The sequence below is a fragment of the Bufo bufo genome, chromosome 2, assembly GCF_905171765.1.
Source record: "Bufo bufo chromosome 2, aBufBuf1.1, whole genome shotgun sequence".
Lineage (NCBI taxonomy): Eukaryota > Metazoa > Chordata > Amphibia > Anura > Bufonidae > Bufo > Bufo bufo.
Genome location: NC_053390.1, coordinates 787,016,775 through 787,037,496, shown reverse-complemented (window position 1 = coordinate 787,037,496; position 20,722 = coordinate 787,016,775). Strand labels below are relative to the sequence as shown.

At 46.7% G+C, this 20,722-nt stretch overlaps 1 protein-coding gene across 4 annotated transcripts in view; it reads left to right on the top strand.

Annotated features, from left to right (window-relative positions):
- FAM193A (family with sequence similarity 193 member A) overlaps positions 1 to 20,722 on the top strand; it is a 120,353-nt gene that overhangs the window by 23,594 nt on the left and 76,037 nt on the right. For 3 of the 4 annotated variants that reach the window (XM_040419202.1, XM_040419201.1, XM_040419200.1), the window contains exons 2-5: positions 9,183 to 9,248; positions 14,200 to 14,445; positions 17,627 to 17,796; positions 19,703 to 19,870. In XM_040419202.1, the coding sequence (XP_040275136.1) occupies positions 9,183 to 9,248; positions 14,200 to 14,445; positions 17,627 to 17,796; positions 19,703 to 19,870 (650 nt within the window). Of the gene's footprint in view, positions 1 to 8,703; positions 8,710 to 9,182; positions 9,249 to 14,199; positions 14,446 to 17,626; positions 17,797 to 19,702; positions 19,871 to 20,722 lie in introns of those variants that run through there. The other variant, XM_040419205.1, reaches the window with a different exon arrangement.

Here is a 20,722-nt window from a genome sequence, read left to right as displayed (position 1 = left end):
ACTGTGATTGCGTTCCGTTGTTCAGTTTTTATCGTGCGGGTGCAATGCGTTTTGCACGCGCATGATAAAAATCTGGATGTGGTACCCAGACCCGAACTTCTTCACAGATGTTCAGGTTTGGGTTCAAGGTTGTGTAGATTGTATTATTTCCCCTTATAACATGGTTATAAGGGAAAATAATAGCATTCTGAATACAGAATGCAAAGTACAATAGGGCTGGAAGGGTTAAAAAAAAATGATGATAATTTAACTCACCTTAATCCACTTGTTCGCGCAGCCGGCATCTCTTCTGTCTTCTTCTTTGAGGAATAGGACCTTTGACGACGTCACTACGCTCATCACATGGTCTGTCACATGATCCATCACCATGGTAAAAAAAAGATTGTGATGGACCATGTGTTGAACGTAGTGACGTCATCAAAGGTCCTATTCCTCAAAGAAGACAGAAGAGAAGTCGGGCTGCACGAACAAGTGGATTAAGGCGAGTAAAATTATTTTTTTTTTAACCCCTTCAGCCCTATTGTACTTTGCATTCGGTATTCAGAATGCTATTATTTTCCCTTATAGCCATGTTATAAGGGGAACTAATAAATGATCGGGTCTCCATCCCGATCGTCTCCTAGCAACCGTGCGTGAAAATCGCACCGCATCCGCACTTGCCTGCGGATGCTTGCGATTTTCACGCAGCCCCATTCACTTCTATGGGGCCTGCCTTACGTGAAAATCGCATTATGTTCTATATTGTGCGTTTTTCACGCAGCGCAAAAGTGATGCGTAAAAATCGCCGCTCATGTGCACAGCCCCATAGAAATGAATGGGTCCGGATTCAGTGCGGGTGCAATGCGTTCACCTCACGCATTGCACCCCCCGTGGAAATTTCGCCCGTGTGATAGAGGCCTAAGAGGGGCGCTGGCAGTAGGAACCGCGCTAATCGGGTAATGATGACATATCCCAAAGATGGGTGATTAAAGAGGTTGTCCCATCTCTCCTTTTTCCACGGGAGTTACGGAAGCAGCGTCGCTTGTTCTGCGTTTCTATTGTCTTAGGGCCAATTCACTATAATAGTAGTTAGAGAAGCAGCAGATCTCTGGCCCGCTCGGCTGTTTCTGTAAGCCTGGTGCTTAGACCCAATCCCTGTAATATTTATTACTTGGAAAATAACTGACCATGGTACCAATATTACTTGAATGGGTCCACAATCCGGAAGGAGCGATACGGAAGCACTAAGGAGCGCTTCCGTTGGGTTTCCCACGTCCGTTTCGTGCATTGGGGACCTCAATTTGGGGTCCCCAATGCACGGGCAACATCCGTGCGGTTTTCTCAGATGGACACTGACCCAATCAACTTGAATGGGTCCGTGATCCGTCCGCATCGCAAATTTTTTTAAAAATAAAACATGCTCTATTTTTTTTTTTTTTGCGCAAAAAAAATTGAACATATTTCATTCAAAAAAAAATTGTGCTTCCGTACCGCTCCTTCCGGATTGCGGACCCAAATTGAGGTCCCCAATGCTCGAAACGGACGTGTGCATGAGCCTCAAGGCAGGACCTTTTATAGGCGATTTTGCACTGACATGTATAATACACTCCATTAGAGGAGTGCAGCAAAAGTGAAGCAGGGTTTTATGAAAAAATAATTAAAAGGACGTGATGGATAAGTGGCTGTAATTTGTAAAGGTGATCAAAAAGTCGTATATTGATGTACACTTAGTTTTTCTTAGGTCCATGTCCAGCTTGGTCATTTATACGCTTTCCATATTGCATGGGTAGCCCTCAGCAGTGCATTGCACCTGCGGTGTTCCCATAGTACACCGGACTCTGCTGTCCCATAGAAGGTGGTGGTCCAGCATTGCTCCTTTCACACACGGTTCTCGTGGTTGGTGGGGTCCCAGCAGTTGGACTCTCAATGATCTTACCTGTGGAAATATTGTTTGTGCACCAACCCCTTAACAAGGGGAGAAATGATGTTTCATTGAAATGACCCCCGATGCTGTCCACCATGGACGTCAGTCCTAAGTCACCCATGTTGCAGAATATTTGGGTGTAATAGGGTTGCTGTGCAGGTTTAGAAACACATGGCTGCTTTTTTCCCCCCAAAAAACAGCACCACACCTGTCCATGGTTTCTGTTTGGAATTACAGTTCTACCCTTTTTACTTTAACGGAGCATCCCTTTCAGACCTCATGCAGACGATCCGCAAAATACGGATACCGGCTGTGTGCTTTCCACAATTTTCTCAGTCCTATCAATAGTAATGACTATTCTTGGCCACAAAACGGACAGGAATAGGACATGTTCTACCATTTGTGGAACGGACACGGATCCCTGTGCTGTCCGCATTTTATTTAATTTTTTTGTTGAGCAGTAGAAATGAATGTCTGTGCGATACACACACACCAAAAAAAAAAATGCGAATCGATCGGGGACCAAAACTTCAGTCGTATGCATGAGGCCTATTTCTTCTTTTGGCTGGATATATAGTAAAGGCATCCAGCATTTCTTGTCTGTATTTGACTCCTAATACTATATGTGCCCCCCTTCTACGTGCGTGCACCCCTGCTGTCAGCCCCCTCCTCATTACAGGTGAAGCAGGTACCAGAGTTTTTCCCAATCTGAAATAAACCTTCATTTAGCAACAGAAAATAAAAAGCGAGCACTTCCAGGGGTCTGCTGCCCCGGGGCATGTACCCGCCGTCAGTGGCTGCCACTCGCTGTGCTGCTTATATCAGCAGTTTAGTGACTGCACTAGGTTTAGTGTAGCTGCCCATCTGCTGTCATGCAGGAAAAACACTGGGAAAACATGCCGTCACGTTGTCAAAAATTCCGTTTTTTTCCCTCTTTACCTTAATCCTATCTGCTTTAGGCAAAGCTGGATGATAGTTTAAAGGGTATTCCATTTCATAAAGTCCGGGGCCTATTAGCAAACACTTTGGTGGGGGCAAGTCGGGTTGATTTTGAGAATTAAGGGGGCGCTCTGCTGTCAGTCTTTCCCTGCATATTGTGCCCCCTCCATTCAAGTGAACCAGTGCTGCGCTACCCCCCAGAAGTGGTGGCGGCGGTGGGGCGAGAGGTGTATTCACATAGTATATTCTAACACCATTGAGTTGCCGTACTAAAGACGTCCTAGGTCAGGGATCAGCGACCTTTGGCACTCCTGCTGCTGTGAAACTACAACTCCCAGCATGCAACCTTACTCGACTGTTCTTGTAACTCCCACAGAAGTGAAATGAGGATTCTGGGAGTTGTAGTTTCAGAACAGCCGGCGGTTGCTCATCCTTGGCCGGCACTAGAGAAACCTCTGATCCTGGCACGTTAGCCATTTGATTGTCACATTGAGAGCGACTGCAGCGTGATCAAAAGGGATTCTCCTCTTCGATCACGTCACTGGGCTTTCCTAAGACGATGGGGGAAATGATGCATCATTTCCTGAGCAGCCCGTGCCGGAGTGACGCAGAGGACGATGAATAAGCATTCGGAGGTACACAAATATGTTAAAAATCACCAAAGGATAAAGTCAGGAAACTATATCTTAAAGGGGTTTGTCCCGTTTTCCCATATTGATGACCCATCCTCAGGATAAGTCATCAATATCCGATTGGCGGTTGTCCTACTCCCGGGATCCCCGCCGCAGCACTATTTACCTGATATTGCGGCAGTATAATTTCAGCTCCGCCATCCCATTCACTTCAATAGCGAGGCCATGGAACGGAGGTACGGATGCGGACAGCGCACGTTGTACTGACCACATCTATCGTGGCCCCATTTAAATGAATGTCCTCATTTTTTGGGGGTCGGATGTGGACCTATTCACTTCGATGGGGCTGCAAAAGTCGCAGACAGCACTCCGTGCGCTGTTCGCCTCCGCAGGTCCGTTCAGTTTCCTATTGTCTGTGTCGCGGACCAGGATAGTATTGCTCCATTGTCAGCCAGACGTTCGGGCAAAATGCAGGACACAAACGGCCGGTATCCGTGTTTTATGGACCGCAAAACTGACATGGGGATGTGCTTGAGGCCTAAAGGTCCAGTTGGGGGTGTCCAGAGGTGGAACCTAGCGATATCTGCCCCCAATGTGTAAGATGGGAATACCCCTTTAAGTGGTTAATTGTCAGATGAAATCATTGCATTGGGCAACTTGCACTAGTATTGGGCAGGTTATTGTATTGGAGGGGCCTGGAAAAGCGATGGCTATAATGTAGAAAATACGGTGTAATGCACTGGGCGTGTTTATGGCTGGGGTTCTCCGTCAGCCGGCTGCTGCTGCGTCCCAGGTCGTGTCATTGGCTTCATGTATAGCCGGTATCTGACTTCTCTGCTTTGAAGGTGACGAGTGACTCCGCTTTTCTGGGCGGTCTCTTCCATTGAGCTGCGCTCTGCATGTGACAGTCGTGGAGTGTCTTTTTCCCATGCCGGCCCTTTGTAAATCTGCAGCAGGAAGCAGGGTTGTGTACAGGGACAGACCGCCTGCTCATTTACATGATAATGCCTGGCCGGACCTGTCGCCACATCCTGAGGGGTGCCGGGTGACTTCATGCTATGGGAGGGGAGGCTGCCGTCTCTGTGTGTGTGTGCAGCTGTTTCATTTTTCAGCATGGGGGTCTTGCAGAGTTTGCGGGAGGGAGCAGCGGTAGTGGAGTAGCACATGGACGTGGTGTAGAGGTAGCAGCCCCACCCGGGCCTTCAGAAGACACAAGTGTCATAAATGGTACATGAAGTGTTGGGGTCTTGTTATACATTTTGTGTTGGAGCAAAACTACAGCTCCCAGCATGCCCGGCCAGCTGAAGAGCCACAGGTTGGACCTGACCTTGATTATTCAGTGCTGATATTTCCAGCCCGTTGTAGCACCTCAAGGCGCCTATTGTACTTGCCTGGAATTCGTGTAGTTATCCCACCTTTTGGAGGCGGCTCTTTTGAGAACAAAACGTTCAGGCATGAGGAAATCCAACATGCCCGATCAGCTACTGCCTGGAGAGAGTCGGTAAATGGTCAACCATTCCCACCGGGTATGGCCACAGTTTATCTGATATCAGCTTGAGTATACATGCAGCAAACATTTGTGTTTAGCGCCATAGGGACTGAGTGCCACAGTCCTGGACCCTATAATATAGATATTCACCCCGAGAAACAATACCTATGGGGCATGAAATAAGGTGTTTCTTGCTCCATCGTAACTTCAAATGAAAATCGGACATCATTTAGTACATGACGATATCTATCTAACAAAGCTAGAACCGGCCCTGTACCTCACATGGATCCAGAGATCTCCTCATTCATTGCTCTGCTAGATTTATATCAAGCTGACAGCTCAGGGGAGTGTCTTTTCTATGGCAGCTCAGGAGGCGTGTCCATGCTTTCCCTATCACAGCTTAGTGGGCATGTCCATGCTCTCCCTATCACAGCTCAGTGGGCGTGTCTCAGCTCTCCCCATCACAGCTCAGGAGGCAGTTGAAAGATGATACTGAGCATGTGCATCTGTCTCGGTGAGCAGGTCAAAGAAATAAGAGAAAGAACAAACAGCAGGTGGCGCTGTACAGATATATTTTATTGAATAACTCAGTGGCTATGCAAATTTTTTAATTACATGCAATTACAAAAGTATTCATATCCAGGAGCTGGTTTGAAAAATGTAGAATATTTGTGGGACAACACCTTTAACATAAAGTGCCACAGACACTACTGACCTGCAGCACGTGTGATTGGTTGGAAGACCACTTTATATAGAGAATAGGGGCTGCTTCTGGATCCAGTACAGTACACCCGAAAAATAACATGGAGCCGCCCTCACCCTCCAAAGGAATTACTCTGCTGGACACCAGGTGAGGATGGCGCTCTGGTATTTTTCGGGTGCGCTCTGTGTGTGCTGTATTGGACCCTGAAGGCGCTCATAATGTGATTGGCTGTAGATTTTACCCTTGTACAGACTTGGAACGATCAGTGAATGCTGGATGATTTCCCCTCTGCAGCCTGAGGAATGGTGAATGCAGCTCTAGGTTATAACGCAGGCTGTTACTCTAAAGAACTTTTTGGTTACCTCATGAGATGAGATCCACGTTACCCAGTGCCCGGTCGGCTGTGTCCAGCTTGGTACATGATTATAACGGCTTATGGAGCCATATAAATTGTGAGCTCATATTCTGATAAGCCTGACCCTGAGGATCAGCCGAGCCGCACTCATCCGATCGCTGGTGGTCTGAGTACCTGAATCATTCAAAATGTCTGTCCTGCCTATCTGCAGGAAACAGGCGTATTACGTGAAAAGAATACTTTAACCGTAACGTCTTGGGAGCGCTCCCCTCAGAGGGGTGATGCCGTTATCATAGTAACTCGCCATGATACTATAGGCACCAAGGATTTCAGCTGCTTCATGGTGAGAGGATCAAGGCATGCACTTGTCAGAAAGGAACCTATGAGGACATGTTCACATGGCGAGCTTTACTTGTGTTAAAACACACTTAAAGGGGTTGTCCAGGTTTTAGATGATGACCTATTCTGATCACTATCACATCAGTGGGGGTCTGACACCCTGGATCCCCGCTGATCAGCTGTTCTAAGCACTTTAGCACTTGAGTGAAAGGGCACTGATCTGCAGTACACCAGAATGGCCACTATACAGAGGATGGAGCTGTACTTCCGTTTTCTGCGTTTGTTCCGGCGCCTATACTGTGAACAGCTGATTGGGTGGGTGCTGTCTGAGCTGTTAGTATTACTACTAGGGGTGACCGACTGTCGTATACAATGACTCCGCAGATCATGACACCAGTGTGTCGCTCCACAGCAGAGACAGGGGTGTGAAGAAGGGGCCTCATGGTGGACAGTGAAACTGGGAGCTGCTCGCGGTTGTCAGAAGATCAAACGATCCGGAGCCTGTTCGCTGAGGGTGTGCGCCCTCACATAACCACTGCTCCCAACACCTCCTAACAGGTAGGTCAGAACAGCCAAGATGTCGGACAGTTTGTCGACACGACCATCCTGCTTCCCTCAGGCCAATCATCGGCCCCCTCTCAGTCTGTCCACTGGGCAAAATGTCTGACAGCATTATGTCAGTACCGTTCATTACATCAGATGTCGGGCAGGAACACACAGCATTAGAAATCATTATAATGCCGTGAGGTCCTGAGTTCAGGCCGGGAAATAACGCTCCCTCACAAAGTATCTTCCCCGGAGTGAACTCTCTTGTCTGAAAAGGCTTTCTGTTGAGCCTTGTAACGTCGGGCCGCTCGGTGAAGGCGTAGGAGTATTACGTTGGATTTTATGTTGTGCCTGAACCTTGTTTGTGACTGTGGTTAAACAGAAAACTGAACACCTGGCCTCCTCGGAGGACACAACATGGCTGCTGTGCGCGCCGTCGTCACTGCTCTCGGAGTACTACTTCTGACTATTTTTAGGCTTTTGCAGCCTGGTAACAGGATGCAGAATTATTAATATTTGACTCGAGCAGCTGGTTTTGTCGAGAGCTGCTTTGTATGGGCTGAAGATGCCAGCCTTTATTGGTGCCCTGTCCTCGTCGTTAGCGCACCACATTTTATCCCTCATTGGCTTGTACTAGTTATGGGCCTCGGGTGCACCCATTAAACTGCACCCATAAGTGTCAGATGCAGGGGGATAGGTGGCACGCATGGCATGAAAGGTCTATGTGACAGCTAATCTGCAGCATGGAGAAGGCTTGTGATATTGTAAGGACTATTATTAAAGGTCCACCTGCGTGTGGGTCCTGCCAAGTATCATTCATGAAGCCGACTCGGTCATTTTCTTTTTAAAAGACGTGCCCCAAAGTGAACAAGGCCTTAAGCTGGCCGTACACATTACATGTATACAGGTCGATGTCTATGGGGGTCCCTCTGATCCATGTTCGCTCCTTGTGTCCGCTTTTTTGCCGTCCATGTGTCATCTGTATTCCACGGACGCTGCTCAGCCGAAAATGAGATTCCTGAGCGTCTCCTTCCAATCTGTCTGTAAAACACTGACAGAACACAGATGCCATCGGTGTGGTTTTTCACGGACCCACAGACTTTAATGGGTGCACCTTGTCCGCATCCCGGACTGAAGAAGTGCATGTCTCTGACGTGAAAAAATTAAATAAATGGAGGTCAATAGGTATTTGTGCTTTCCGTGTAAAACAGAAACGTGAACGAGGACTCTGTGTAGTGAGAACACGTATCTTTTTTTTGCGGCGCTGGTGGTTTCACAGGAGATTTGAAATATCGCCCCCCCAAAATAAACGCTGCCGAAGAGCTGGTGCAATGGTATTGGTACATGTGCCCTCAGTATTCCCTGCTGTACATGTCATGATAGGTGCATGTTCTAGTCTGGAATAAAAAAATTCTGCAGTTACCTTTTTTTGTTTGGTGGAGTCACACATGATGGGTATATTGTGGCATTTTTCAACACATTTGGGGCTTTTTTTGTGTTTTAGAAAGTGTCACCTCCAGATGTTAGCTGAATATCTATGGGAAATATGAGAAGCAGGACATTTTTCTTGCTTGTGGTGGTTTTTATATATATATATATATATATATAATATATTATATTATATTATATTATATTATATTATAATATTTTTCCCCCTGCTATTTTCCCATCTTTTCTCTGTGTGAAAAAAGCTTTTTGTTTGACAAAAATGTTGCTACCAACTCTAGCGGTTTCTACTGTGGTTTTTTTTTTAGCTCGGGTTGTGTGTGTACGGGCACTTTTAGTGTAGAACCGGGACTAGAGGTAAGGGCTCATGCACACAACTGCATGTACTTTGTGGTCCGCAAAAAAATACGGATGACGTGCTTTCCGTATTTTGCGGAACGGAACAGCCGACCCCTAATAGAACAGTCCTATCCTTGTCCGTTATGCGGAACGGAGATACGGACATATGGAAACGGAATGCACACTGAGTACCTTCTTTTTTTTTTCTTCGGACCCATTGAACAGAATGGTTCCGTATACAGTCCGCAAAAAATAAAAAAAGGAAAGGGACACTGAAAGAATATACGTTTGTGTGCATGAGCTCTGAGTACAGAATGCAGTAGATATCTATGGGAAGAGCTGCGTGCCTTTGATAGTCCCATCATGCACTTGCCCGACCTACCTGCCTATGGACGCCTACGTGTAAAGCTGTCGTCTAGCCCTGGTCTCTCTACTGATGGCAAATCGCTTCTCCGTGTAATAAGGTTTCTTCTGTTTTTTTTCCCCCCCAGATTGCATTAAACGGTACCCCTTTCACAGATGGACCACTCGGTTCCGATTTCACCGGCGTCCCACAGGTAAGAGGCTGTATGTCAAGTATTGTCTTAGGGCTCTTTCACACTTGCGTTCTTGTCTTCCGGCATAGAGTTCCGTCGTCGGGGCTCTATGCCGGAAGAATCCTGATCAGGATTATCCTAATGCATTCTGAATGGAGAGATATCCGTTCAGGATGCATCAGGATGTCTTCAGTTCAGGACCGGAACGTTTTTTGGCCGGAGAAAATACCGCAGCATGCTGCGCTTTTTGCTCCGGCCAAAAATCCTGAACACTTGCCGCAAGGCCGGATCCGGAATTAATGCCCATTGAAAGGCATTGATCCGGATCCGGCCTTAAGCTAAACGTCGTTTCGGCGCATTGCCGGAGCCGACATTTAGCTTTTTCAGAGTGGTTACCATGGCTGCCGGGATGCTAAAGTCCTGACAGCCATGGTAAAGTGTAGTGGGGAGCGGGGAGCAGTGTACTTACCGTCCGTGCGGCTCCCCGGGCGCTCCAGAGTGACGTCAGGGCGCCCCAAGCGCATGGATCATGTGATCGCATGGATCACGTCATCCATGCACATGGGGCGCTCTGACGTCATTCTGGAGCGCCCCAGGAGCCGCACGGACTGTAAGTATACCGCTCCCCCGCTCCTACTATGGCAACCAGGACTTTAATAGCGTCCTGGGTGCCATAGTAACACTGAACGCATTTGGAAGACGGTTCCGTCTTCAAATGCTTTCAGTACACTTGCGTTTTTCCGGATCCGGAGTGTAATTCCGGCAAGTGGAGTACACGCCGGATTAGGACAACGCAAGTGTGAAAGAGGCCTTAGAATGAAATTTTAATTTTAAATATCCCATTTGTTTTTTTAATTGACCTTTTTAGAAGATTTTTACCTTTTTCACCTTCCGCTTTATCCTAGACTTCCTTCCTTACTATGTGGTCTTCGTGCATCTGTTATTCATTAGGTCTCCTTCAGACCACCCAGTTTCAAAATGGCAGATGCTTTTTTTTATTTTTTTTACAGCGATAGAGGATGTTTATGAATAAATGTAAAACTGGGTTTTACTAGTTGGCGGGGGTGGCCCTGCCCGGTCTGACACTATGCAATCAGTACAAGGGCACATCCCTAACTGCTAACACCCAGATGGCAATTCCTTCATAAACTTCTAGAAGGAATAACAGAGGAGCAACACACAGTGACATGAAAAGATGCTTCTGAATTCTTATTACATGGAGAATGCACCTAGTTACTGAAGTGGACCTGTCAGGAGAGGTGACGGCTCCTATTTAAGGTTGCAGGCAAACGTAGAATATTATGTCCGAATATTATGTAGAAATTCCCACTGCAAAATCCATGCCTATTACATGTGCATTTCACAGCGTATTTTCTGCAGATTTTAACTGGATTTCACGACTCGTGTAAGGGCTCGTTCACACGAACGTGTGCTTCCCGTTGCCGTATTGCGGCCCGCATTTGCCGATCCGTAATACACGGGTTACCGTTCCGTGGCCATTCTGCATCACTGATGTGGACCCATTCATTTCAACGGGTCCGCAAATCTGGAGATACGGAACACTACGGAAGAACTATGGAGTGCTTTCTGGGGTTCCGCACCGCAAAAAGATAGAGCAAGTTCTATCTTTTTGCGGAACGGAAGGATCGCGGAACCATTCAAGTAAATGGGTCTGCGATCCCCATGCGCCTGCCCCACAGACGGTGCCCGTGCATTTCGTACCGCTGTTTTGCAGGTTTTGAACATTGCTTACGTTCTCAGTATGGGGTCTTTGCGTGCCTCAGCCATTGGCAGGTGCTATTGCTCCGCAGCTTTTACTTAAAGGGCTTGTCTCATCTGAGACATAGGTGGCATATCACTAGGATATCAAGACGGTGAGACATGCTTAATTATATATCACTAGGGACATGTGCCTATCTCCAGAACAGGACTCCCTCTGTTCATGGAAAATAGTAGAGCGCTGGCTTGGCTTGCGTGGTGCACTCTCTATTAATTTTTATGGGACTTCCCTCTGTTTTTGGAACTCCCATAGAAATTAATGGAGAGCATGGTCCACTCCCCTTCACTTTCGGGGGCCTGTTCTGGAGAGGGGTGCGGGACTAGGGATCGACCGATTATCGGTTTGGCCGATATTATCGGCCGATATTGAGGATTTTGAACGTTATCGGCATCTATTTTGCCGATATACCGATAACGTATGGGGAACACAGAACGCGCTGCTCTCAGCGCGTTCTGTGTTCCTTCCGCAGCACAGGGGAGAAGGAAGCAGTGTCTCCTCCCCCTGTGCTGCTGCTGCTGCCGCCAATGACAGAAGAGAAGACAAGAGGAGGGGAGGGGCTGTGGCCACCGCTCCACCAATGAAGATAAGCCTTTCATTCATTCATATACAGGAGGCGGGAGCTGGCTGCAGAATCACATAGCCGGCTCCCGGCCTCTATGAGCGATAGCTGCGATCCGCGGTAGTTAACTCCTCAGGTGCCGCGGATCGCAGCTACCGCTCATAGAGGTCGGGAGCCGGCTATGTGATTCTGCAGCCAGCTCCCGCCTCCTGTATATGAATGATTGAGAGACTTATCTTCATTGGTGGCGCAGTGCGCCCCCCCCCCCCCCCCCCCCCCCCCAAGCCCTCCAGTATTAATCATTGGTGGCGCAGTGCGCCCCCACCGCAATCCCGGCCAATAGTAAAAACATTGGTGGCGCAGTGCGCCCCCCCCCACCCAGTATTACTCATTGGTGGCAGTGGCCACAGGATCCCCTCTCCCCTGCTCCTCCGATCGGAGCCCCAGCTGTGTAAGCCTGGGGCTCCGATCGGTTACCATGGCAGCCAGGACACTATTGAAGCCCTGGCTGCTATGTTCAGCTCCATGCTGCTGTTTGCACAAAGCACAGAGCAGCAGGGACAGTGTGAGATCCTATTCACCCTGATAGAGCTCTATCAGGGTGAATAGGACAAGGGTTCTAGTCCCTAAGGGGGCTAAAAGTTAGTAAAAAAAAAAAAACACAAAAATATTAAGTATAAATGAAAAAGACTTATAAAAAAAAAATACACATTAACAATAAACATATTAATTTTCAGCAGATTTGTGTAGGAATTTTTTTTTTTTTCTCAAAAATGAAAATTCCCAGAATATCGGTATAAATTATCGGCTATCGGCCTGAAAGTTCACAAAGTATCGGTATCGGCCCTAAAAAATCCATATCGGTCGATCCCTATGCGGGACCCCACGCCTATATGACATTGGTGGCATATCTTAGCGATGTCTCAGAGGAGAGAACCTTTTTAATGGGGCTAAGCTGCCCAAGGGTAAAGCCACACGAGCAGTAGTATTTCATGAAGTCAAAACCCACCTGGGTGTATGGCGACACAATTTTATCACAAAATCATGCATCCATTTGTTGGCACTGGCGGGCAAGACTGTTTGGGCTCCACCTTATTAGACAATGCCACACATACATCAGCCTTTTGTACTGGTTAGTGTGGAGGCCCCAGGGTCCGGTCCCTCACTGATCGCACCTCCATGGCCTGCACTTAGAGGATAGATTTCTTGGTTTTCTCCTCTAGGATGGCGGCAATAATGTCTTTGACATATATCCTAGCAAACGGGAAGCAGAACCCGAGCTCGCCTGCCTGTTGTGACTGATCAGGATGTGCAGCCTGATGCTCTGCACCACAGCAATTAAAACCTGTGATTGATGGCGCTTTTATGTTGTGCGCTGCACAGAGGTGACTGCTTCTTCCCAGCAGCCTGGTGGAGAAATCCCGTCCATGCGGCAGGCACTGCATATCTTCTGTGCAGAGTCACTGAGCACCTGCAATAAATCTGCCGGCTGCACACGGTCCGAGGAACGCTGCAAGGTAACGTGGAGCTGAACGTCCCAGTTTCACCTCTTCAATGTGTGGATAAACAAGGTTAGGGTGGGTTCACACTAGCGTTAGGGATTCTGTTCTTGTCCGTTTTGCGGATAGGCATTGTTACAATAGATCTTAAAAAAAAAAAAAAAAAAAACGGATGCCATACGGACTTCATCTGTTTTTTGTTTTTTTTGGGACCGCAAAACTCATACGGTCATGTGCATGTAGCCTTAAAGGGGTTGTCTCACTTGAGCAAGTGGCATTTATCATGTAGAGAAAGTTAATACAAGGCACTCACTAATGTATTGTGATCGTCCATATTGCCTCCTTTGCTGGCTGGATTCATTTTTCCATCACATTATACACTGCTCGTTTCCATGGTTACGATCACCCTGCAATCCATCAGTGGTGGCCGTGCTTGCACACTATAGAAAAGTGTCAGCCTTTCTGGTGGCCGAGACCACAGGAGTGAGCATAGACCAGTGTTTTAACCTACAATGTGCAATTACGACCACCACTGCTGGATTACAGGGAGGTCATAACCATGGAAACCACCAGTGTATAATGTGATGGAAAAATGAATCCAGCCAGCAAAGGAGGCAATATGGACAATCACAATACATTAGTGAGTGCCTTGTATTAACTTTCAGTACATGATAAATGCTATTTGCTAAAGTGAGACAACCCCTTAAAACTGTTTCTTTGCCATTGCTGCCCCTCTACCCCCTTCCTCCCCTTTTTTGGGGATAGAACAGTAGCCTGTCTTCATAAAATCCAGGCTCCCATGGTATAGATCCTAAGTAGAGCGGAGGAGCCCATGAATGAAAGCATCTGTAACGGGGATCAGCAACGGCCTGCACTCCAGCTGTTCTAAAACTACAACTCCCAGTATCCTCCATTCACTTCTATGGGATTTATAAGAACAGCCGAGTAAGTGTGCATGCTGAGAGTTGTAGTTTATCAAGGGTGCTGAAATTCTTTGCTAGCATTTATATATTTTTTTTTTCATGAAACCTGTGAAATTCACGTGTTTGGTGTCATCCTGCTCAGCTCTAGTATTATAATTGGCTACCGAATAATCGTTTAATAATATATATATATTTTTTTAAACATTTTTAGGCACCCTTTACATTTGGCCTAGGTCAGAGGGCGCCCTACACCACGGGTGAGCATTGCCTCCTCTGCAGGAGTGAACGAAAGGACCTTACGCTCTCAGAGTGCGGCACAAAAAATTCAAGCAAACTAGCACTTTCCACATCTCCAAAATCCAATGCCAAGATGCACCTTCCCTTATGGGTATGCTCAGACTGCCGGCGGACGGTAGAAAGCGAGGATATCCACCCCACACCAGACCAATCATTAGTGGTAAGTCTGTGGACACGGTGCACCTTATTGTCCGATCTACCAGCAGGTTTTCGGTTGGCGATGAACATTAGTCGAATCCCCCACTGATTTGACCTCTCTAACAAGTGAATGTAGAATAACTCATTGAAAGGATTGCTTTAATTGCAGGGTAAATTTTTTTTTTTATTGAGGGTGCAGGATAATGTGTGAGGATTTGCACCTATGACACTGGCTGACCTGTTACATGTGCTCTTGGCCGCTGAAGACATCTGTGTTGGTCCCATGTTCATATGTGTCCGCATTGCTGAGAGAAATTATGTTTTATTATATGCAAATGAGCCTCTAGGAGCAACGGGGGCGTAACCATTACACCTAGAGGCTCCACATTCTCTGCAAATGCCATGCTTTTTTTTACTTTGACGGGGCTGGGCAGTAAAAATGTCATCACTAATGGTCTTGTCAATTCAAAGAACAGAGGACGCGGCAGTTGCAGAGAGAGCAGAGCCTCTAGGTGTAATGGTAACGCCCCCGTTGCTCCTAGAGGCTCATTTGCATATATTAAAGCCTCATTTTTCTCAGCAATGCGAACACATAGGAACATGGGACCAACACAGATGTCTTCAGCTGCCAAGCGCACATGTAACAGGTCAACCAGTGTAATAGGTAAAAAACTGCCGACAGGTGCCCTTTAACCACCTCAGGACCGCCGTACGCAGGATTGCGTCCTGGCGGCGGCCCTGTTGTTCTGGGTGGACGCGCCCTCTCGCGAGAGGCGAGATTTCCTGTCAACGCGCGCACACAGGCACCGAAGGTAAGCGAGTGGATCTACAGCCTGCCAGCGGCGATCGTTCGCGATGCGATTTTAACCCCTAAAAGGTATATTAGACGCTGTTTTGATAACAGCGTCTAATATACCTGCTACCTGGTCCTCTGGTGGTCCCTTTTGCTTGGATCGACCACCAGAGGACACAGGCAGCTCTGTAATAAGTAGCACCAAGCACTACACTACACCCCCCCCCCCCCCGACACTTATTAACCCCTGATCACCCCATATTAGACTCCCTGATCACCCCCCTGTCATTGATCACCCCCCTGTAAGGCTGGCTCCATTCAGAGGTCCATATGTGTTTCGCGGATCCATGGATCGGATCCGCAAAACACATACGGACGTCTGAATGGAGCCTTACAGGGGGGTTATCACCCCATATAGACTCCCTGATCACCCCCCTGTCATTGATCACCCCCTTGTAAGGCTGGCTCCATTCAGAGGTCCGACTGTGTTTTGCGGATCCATGGATCGGATCCGCAAAACACATACGGACCTCTGAATGGAGCCTTACAGGGGGGTGATCAATGACAGGGTGCTGATCACCCCCCTGTAAGGCTCCATTCAGACATTTTTTTGGCACAAGTTAGCGGAAATTGATATATTTTTTTTTTGTTTTTTCTTACAAAGTCTCATATTCCACTAACTTGTGACAAAAAATAAAATCTCACATGAACTCACCATACCCCTCACAGAATCCAAATGCTTAACATTTTTTAGACATTTATATTCCAGACTTCTTCTCACGCTTTAGGGCCCCTAAAATGCCAGGGCAGTATAAATACCCCACATGTGACCCCATTTTGGAAAGAAGACATCTTAAGGTATTTTGTGAGGGGCATGGCGAGTTCATGTAAAATTTAATTTTTTGTCACAATTTAGCGGAAAGGGAGACTTTGAGAAAAAAAAAAAAAAATCAATTTCCGCTAACTTGTGCCAAAAAAAAAAAAACTTCTATGAACTTGCCATGCCCCTCACGGAATACCTTGGGGTGTCTTCTTTCCAAAATTGGGTCACATGTGGGGTATTTATACTGCCCTGGCATTTTAGGGGCCCTAAAGCGTGAGAAGTAGTCTGGAATATAAATGTCTAAAAATGCCCTCTTAAAAAAAATTTGGGCCCCTTTGTGCATCTAGGCTGCAAAAAAGTGTCACACATCTGGTATCTCTGTACTCAGGAGAAGTTGAGGAATGTGTTTTGGGGTGTCATTTTACATATACCCATGCTGGGTGAGATAAATATCTCGGGCCAAATTCCAACTTTGTATAAAAAAATGGGAAAAGTTGTCTTTTGCCGAGATATTTCTCTCACCCAGCATGGGTATATGTAAAAAGACACCCCAAAACACATTGCCCAACTTCTCCTGAGTACGGCGATACCACATGTGACATTTTTTTGCAGCCTAGGTGGGCAAAGGGGCCCACATTCCAAGGAGCACCTTTAGGATTTCACAGGACATTTTTTACACATTTTGATTTCAAACTACTTCTCACGCATTAGGGCCCCTAAAATGCCAGGGTAGTATAACTACCCCACAAGTGACCCCATTTTGGAAAGAAGACACCCCAAGGTATTCCGTGAGTTCCTAGAATTTTTTTATTTTTTGTCACAAGTTAGCGGAAAATGAGACTTTGTAAGAAAAAAAAAACAAAAAACATTTTCCGCTAACTTGTGACAAAAAATAAAAAGTTCTATGAACTCACTATGCCCATCAGCGAATACCTTAGGGTGTCTACTTTCCGAAATGGGGTCATTTGTGGGGTGTTTGTACTGTCTGGCCATTGTAGAACCTCAGGAAACATGACAGGTGCTCAGAAAGTCAGAGCTGCTTCAAAAAGCGGAAATTCACATTTTTATACCATAGTTTGTAAACGCTATAACTTTTACCCAAACCATTTTTTTTTTTTTATCAAAGACATGTAGAACAATAAATTTAGAGAAAAAATTAAATAGAAATGTAGTTTTATTTGAAAAATTTTACAACTGAAAGTGTAAAATGTCATTTTTTTGCAAAAAAAAACTGTAAATTTCGATTAATAACAAAAAAGTAAAAATGTCAGCAGCAATGAAATACCAACAAATGAAAGCTCTATTAGTGAGAAGAAAAGGAGGTAAAATTAATTTGGGTGGTAAGTTGCATGACCGAGCAATAAACGGTGAAAGTAGTGTAGGTCAGAAGTGTAAAAAGTGGCCTGGTCTTTCAGGGTGTTTAAGCACTGGGGGCTGAGGTGGTTAAAGGAAAATGTATAGGAATGTAACACCATTGACTTCTATGGGATGTGAAGTTGATTTGGTGTGCACCGCCATCTGACTATCATGTCGTGGTTCAGCTGCACTTGGAAATATTGTGTATTTATTTTTTTTCTTCTCTTTTAGAGTCAAGATTTCCTTTTGCACATGCCACCGGGCAATAGCGGTTCAAAGCAGGAATCTGTTGGCGGAGGACGAATGTTAGTCGGAGCCCAGACTGTTGCACCCACTGTGGCCCTTAATAACTCTGCACCTCCTGAAATGTCGTGCGGTTGTGAAGCTTGTAATGAGCGCAGGTAAGGCACATCATCGGTGAGACCACAAATGAGTTTGCAGCATTGTGAGCCATGCTGGGGAATTATCCTGTCATGTCACTCCCTGCATTGTTCATTGTCAGTAATAGATCTATAATCTGTGATAATGAGGTGGTGGAGCTTTCATTTATGGCACTGCAGGGAAGTAGGAGGACGCCTGCTTGTAACCTGTGGGATATATGGAATCGCTAGCATTCTTCTCGCTGGAAGACACGAATATTGAGATGTCTTCAAATGCTGCGTGTCTCTGCAAACAGCTTAACTTGTCACTTGAGAGGTGGGCATTGCTAGAATGAAAGGGGTCCTCCTCTGTGTGAGGTCCAATGAAGTCTGTTCTCTTGTAGCTTTAGATACATGGTGCCTAACATCGAAAGGCCGCAGAGTTAGTCCTTTCAGCAGCTCATCAATTATTGATGACCCAACGTGAGGGTATGTAAAGGGAAGCTTACTTACCTGCTTCCCGGCGTTGGCTCCCCGCTCCTCCCCCTTCCCGGCCTGTGACGCTCTGCTGGGCTCCCTCGCCGTAAACACCGGGTTTAACATTGCTGCATGCAATCACTGGCCACGGTGGTGACCAGATCCCCTTGCGTCATGTGCCCATTTGTCATGATGTTAGAGGACCCAGTCCCCGAAGCAGCCAGTGATTGGCTACGACAATGTCAAACTGGAAGTTGACATCAAGGAAGCCCAGAGGAGTATCGGAGGCCGGGAGTCGTGCACAGAAGCACTTCCCTTAGGGTCCAATCACACGTCCGCAATTTTTTTCCGGATCCGTTCTGAATTTTGTGGGGCCGGAACTGATGCTATGTGCTATCCGCATTTCTAGATCCGCAGTGTCCTACTGCAGACAAGAAAATGCATTTTCTATTAGAGTGCTGGCCGCGAAATGCAGAACACACATTGCCTGTGTCCGTGATTTGCGGATCGGCAAAACACCTATGGACGTGTGAATGGACCCTTACAGGTCTGGTAAACAACCCCTTTGCTAATACTCCAATACACTATTGATAATATGGCAACCATTGTGCCTCAGAAAGGCTCCATGATGCTTTAGGCCAGGGATGGCCAACCTGAGGCTCTCCAGATGTTGCAAAACTACAACTCCGATCATGCCCGGACAGTCTACAGCTATCAGCCTACAGCAGGGCATGGTGGGAGTTGTAGTTTTACAACAGCTGGAGAGCCTCAGGTTGGCCATGCCTGCTTTAGGCTATGTTCACACTCGCATCGTGGTTTCTGCTTATAAAGGAACAAGGCCATGCAGAATATTACTCACTATTGATACAGCACAGGTCTGATATTGACTTATCAGGGGCCTGTTCATACAGCAAATTTTGGTCGTGGGTCATAATCTGGAGTGTATTCCGATAGAGAAACCAATGCTGTTTCTGCTGCGGTTCTTTACTTTGAATGCTTCCGGCCTGCTTGCTGCTTAGCGCCATTGAATTACGTTAAATCGCTAGTGGACACCCACCACGGCTTCAAGCAATGTCTGTCCAGACACCCCGCCAAGATGGGACATGTCTCTTATTGGCACGGTCGCTACTTTAAACCGCTGGCCTGCGAGCAAGAGCTGCAGACAGACGCCACACGGAGGTCGCTGGAATTTTGGTGCGCCATTGGCACCTAAATTCCGCTAGCAGATTCCACTGTGTCCATTGTTTTAGCAGGAAAAATAGCCCCGTGTAGCAATATGCTTCCCTTCAGATCTGACAGCAGTGTGAACAGTGACATAGCTGCTCATTGGGATGTTTTGAAGCGCTGCAAAGCTTTTCATTGAGGTAAATGTGTCTGTTTTGGCTGATGGACCCTGGTCCTTCCCATTTACATAGGAATACATTGTGATTTAAAGGTCTGGTGAAGCTGTTTTTCTCCTTTTTAATTTTAGGGAAATTTCAGCAGAGACTGAACGGGAATCCCAGCAGCTGCAAAATTACTGGTCAGATGTACGGTACATGATTCGTTGCATATACCGTCAAGCGGGAACGCCATTGGCGGATGACCAGGACCAGTCACTGGTGCCAGAGAAAGATGGAATGAAAGACTTGGTAGATAGGTAAATGTACAAGGAGGATGAGCCTGCGGTGTACATGAGTTGTAATACAGAATTCCTCGAAGGTGATCAGGTCTTTGTGTTAGGGTTAAAGCCTCACCTCTTTCTTTTCTCTAACCTTGCATACTGCAAATACATATAAAAAAAAAGTAGAGGTCTTTCCCTTAGATAACATGGGCCATAGACACAGTGGACAGGAGGGGGCCTCGATGACTTCTGAGTTTTCGCATGTTATGTGACCTGTACAGAGGTTATTGTACAAGCAAACAATAGATAAGCTCTGACCATCACCTATTGTAAATGGTGGATCCTGTCTTATCTGTACACAGAGGTGATATCATTACAGGCAGGATAAGCAGGTAACTGCAGTAAAGGGATCTGTACAGACCAAGAAGTGGTGCAATGTGAAAACTGCAGGATTTTATGCATTTCGTCAGCCCACTAAACCGTTTTTTTTTTTTTTTGCTTAATAATAACCCCTACACTGCGATCTCTGCATACATAAGTAAAATAATAATTTTCGTTCAGTAGAATTTGCTAAAACCCTATTTTTATAATATGTAAATTACCTTGCTACCAGCGAGTGGGGCGGCTACTTGCTGGTAGCAGCCGCATCCTCCCATCGTAATGACGCCCCCTCCGCTTGTTGATTGACAGGGCCAGCGGACGGGATCTTTCTCCGCTGGCCCTGCCTGTTTTCATTCAATATCTGGTGCCTGCGCAACGGCCGTACCTATCTTCAATCTGCGCAGGCGCACTGAGAGGCGGCCACTCACTCAGCTGCTCCATCCTCAATGCGCCTGCCCCGGGTGTAGATGTGACGTCATCGGCGCAGGCGCATTGAGGATGAAGCGG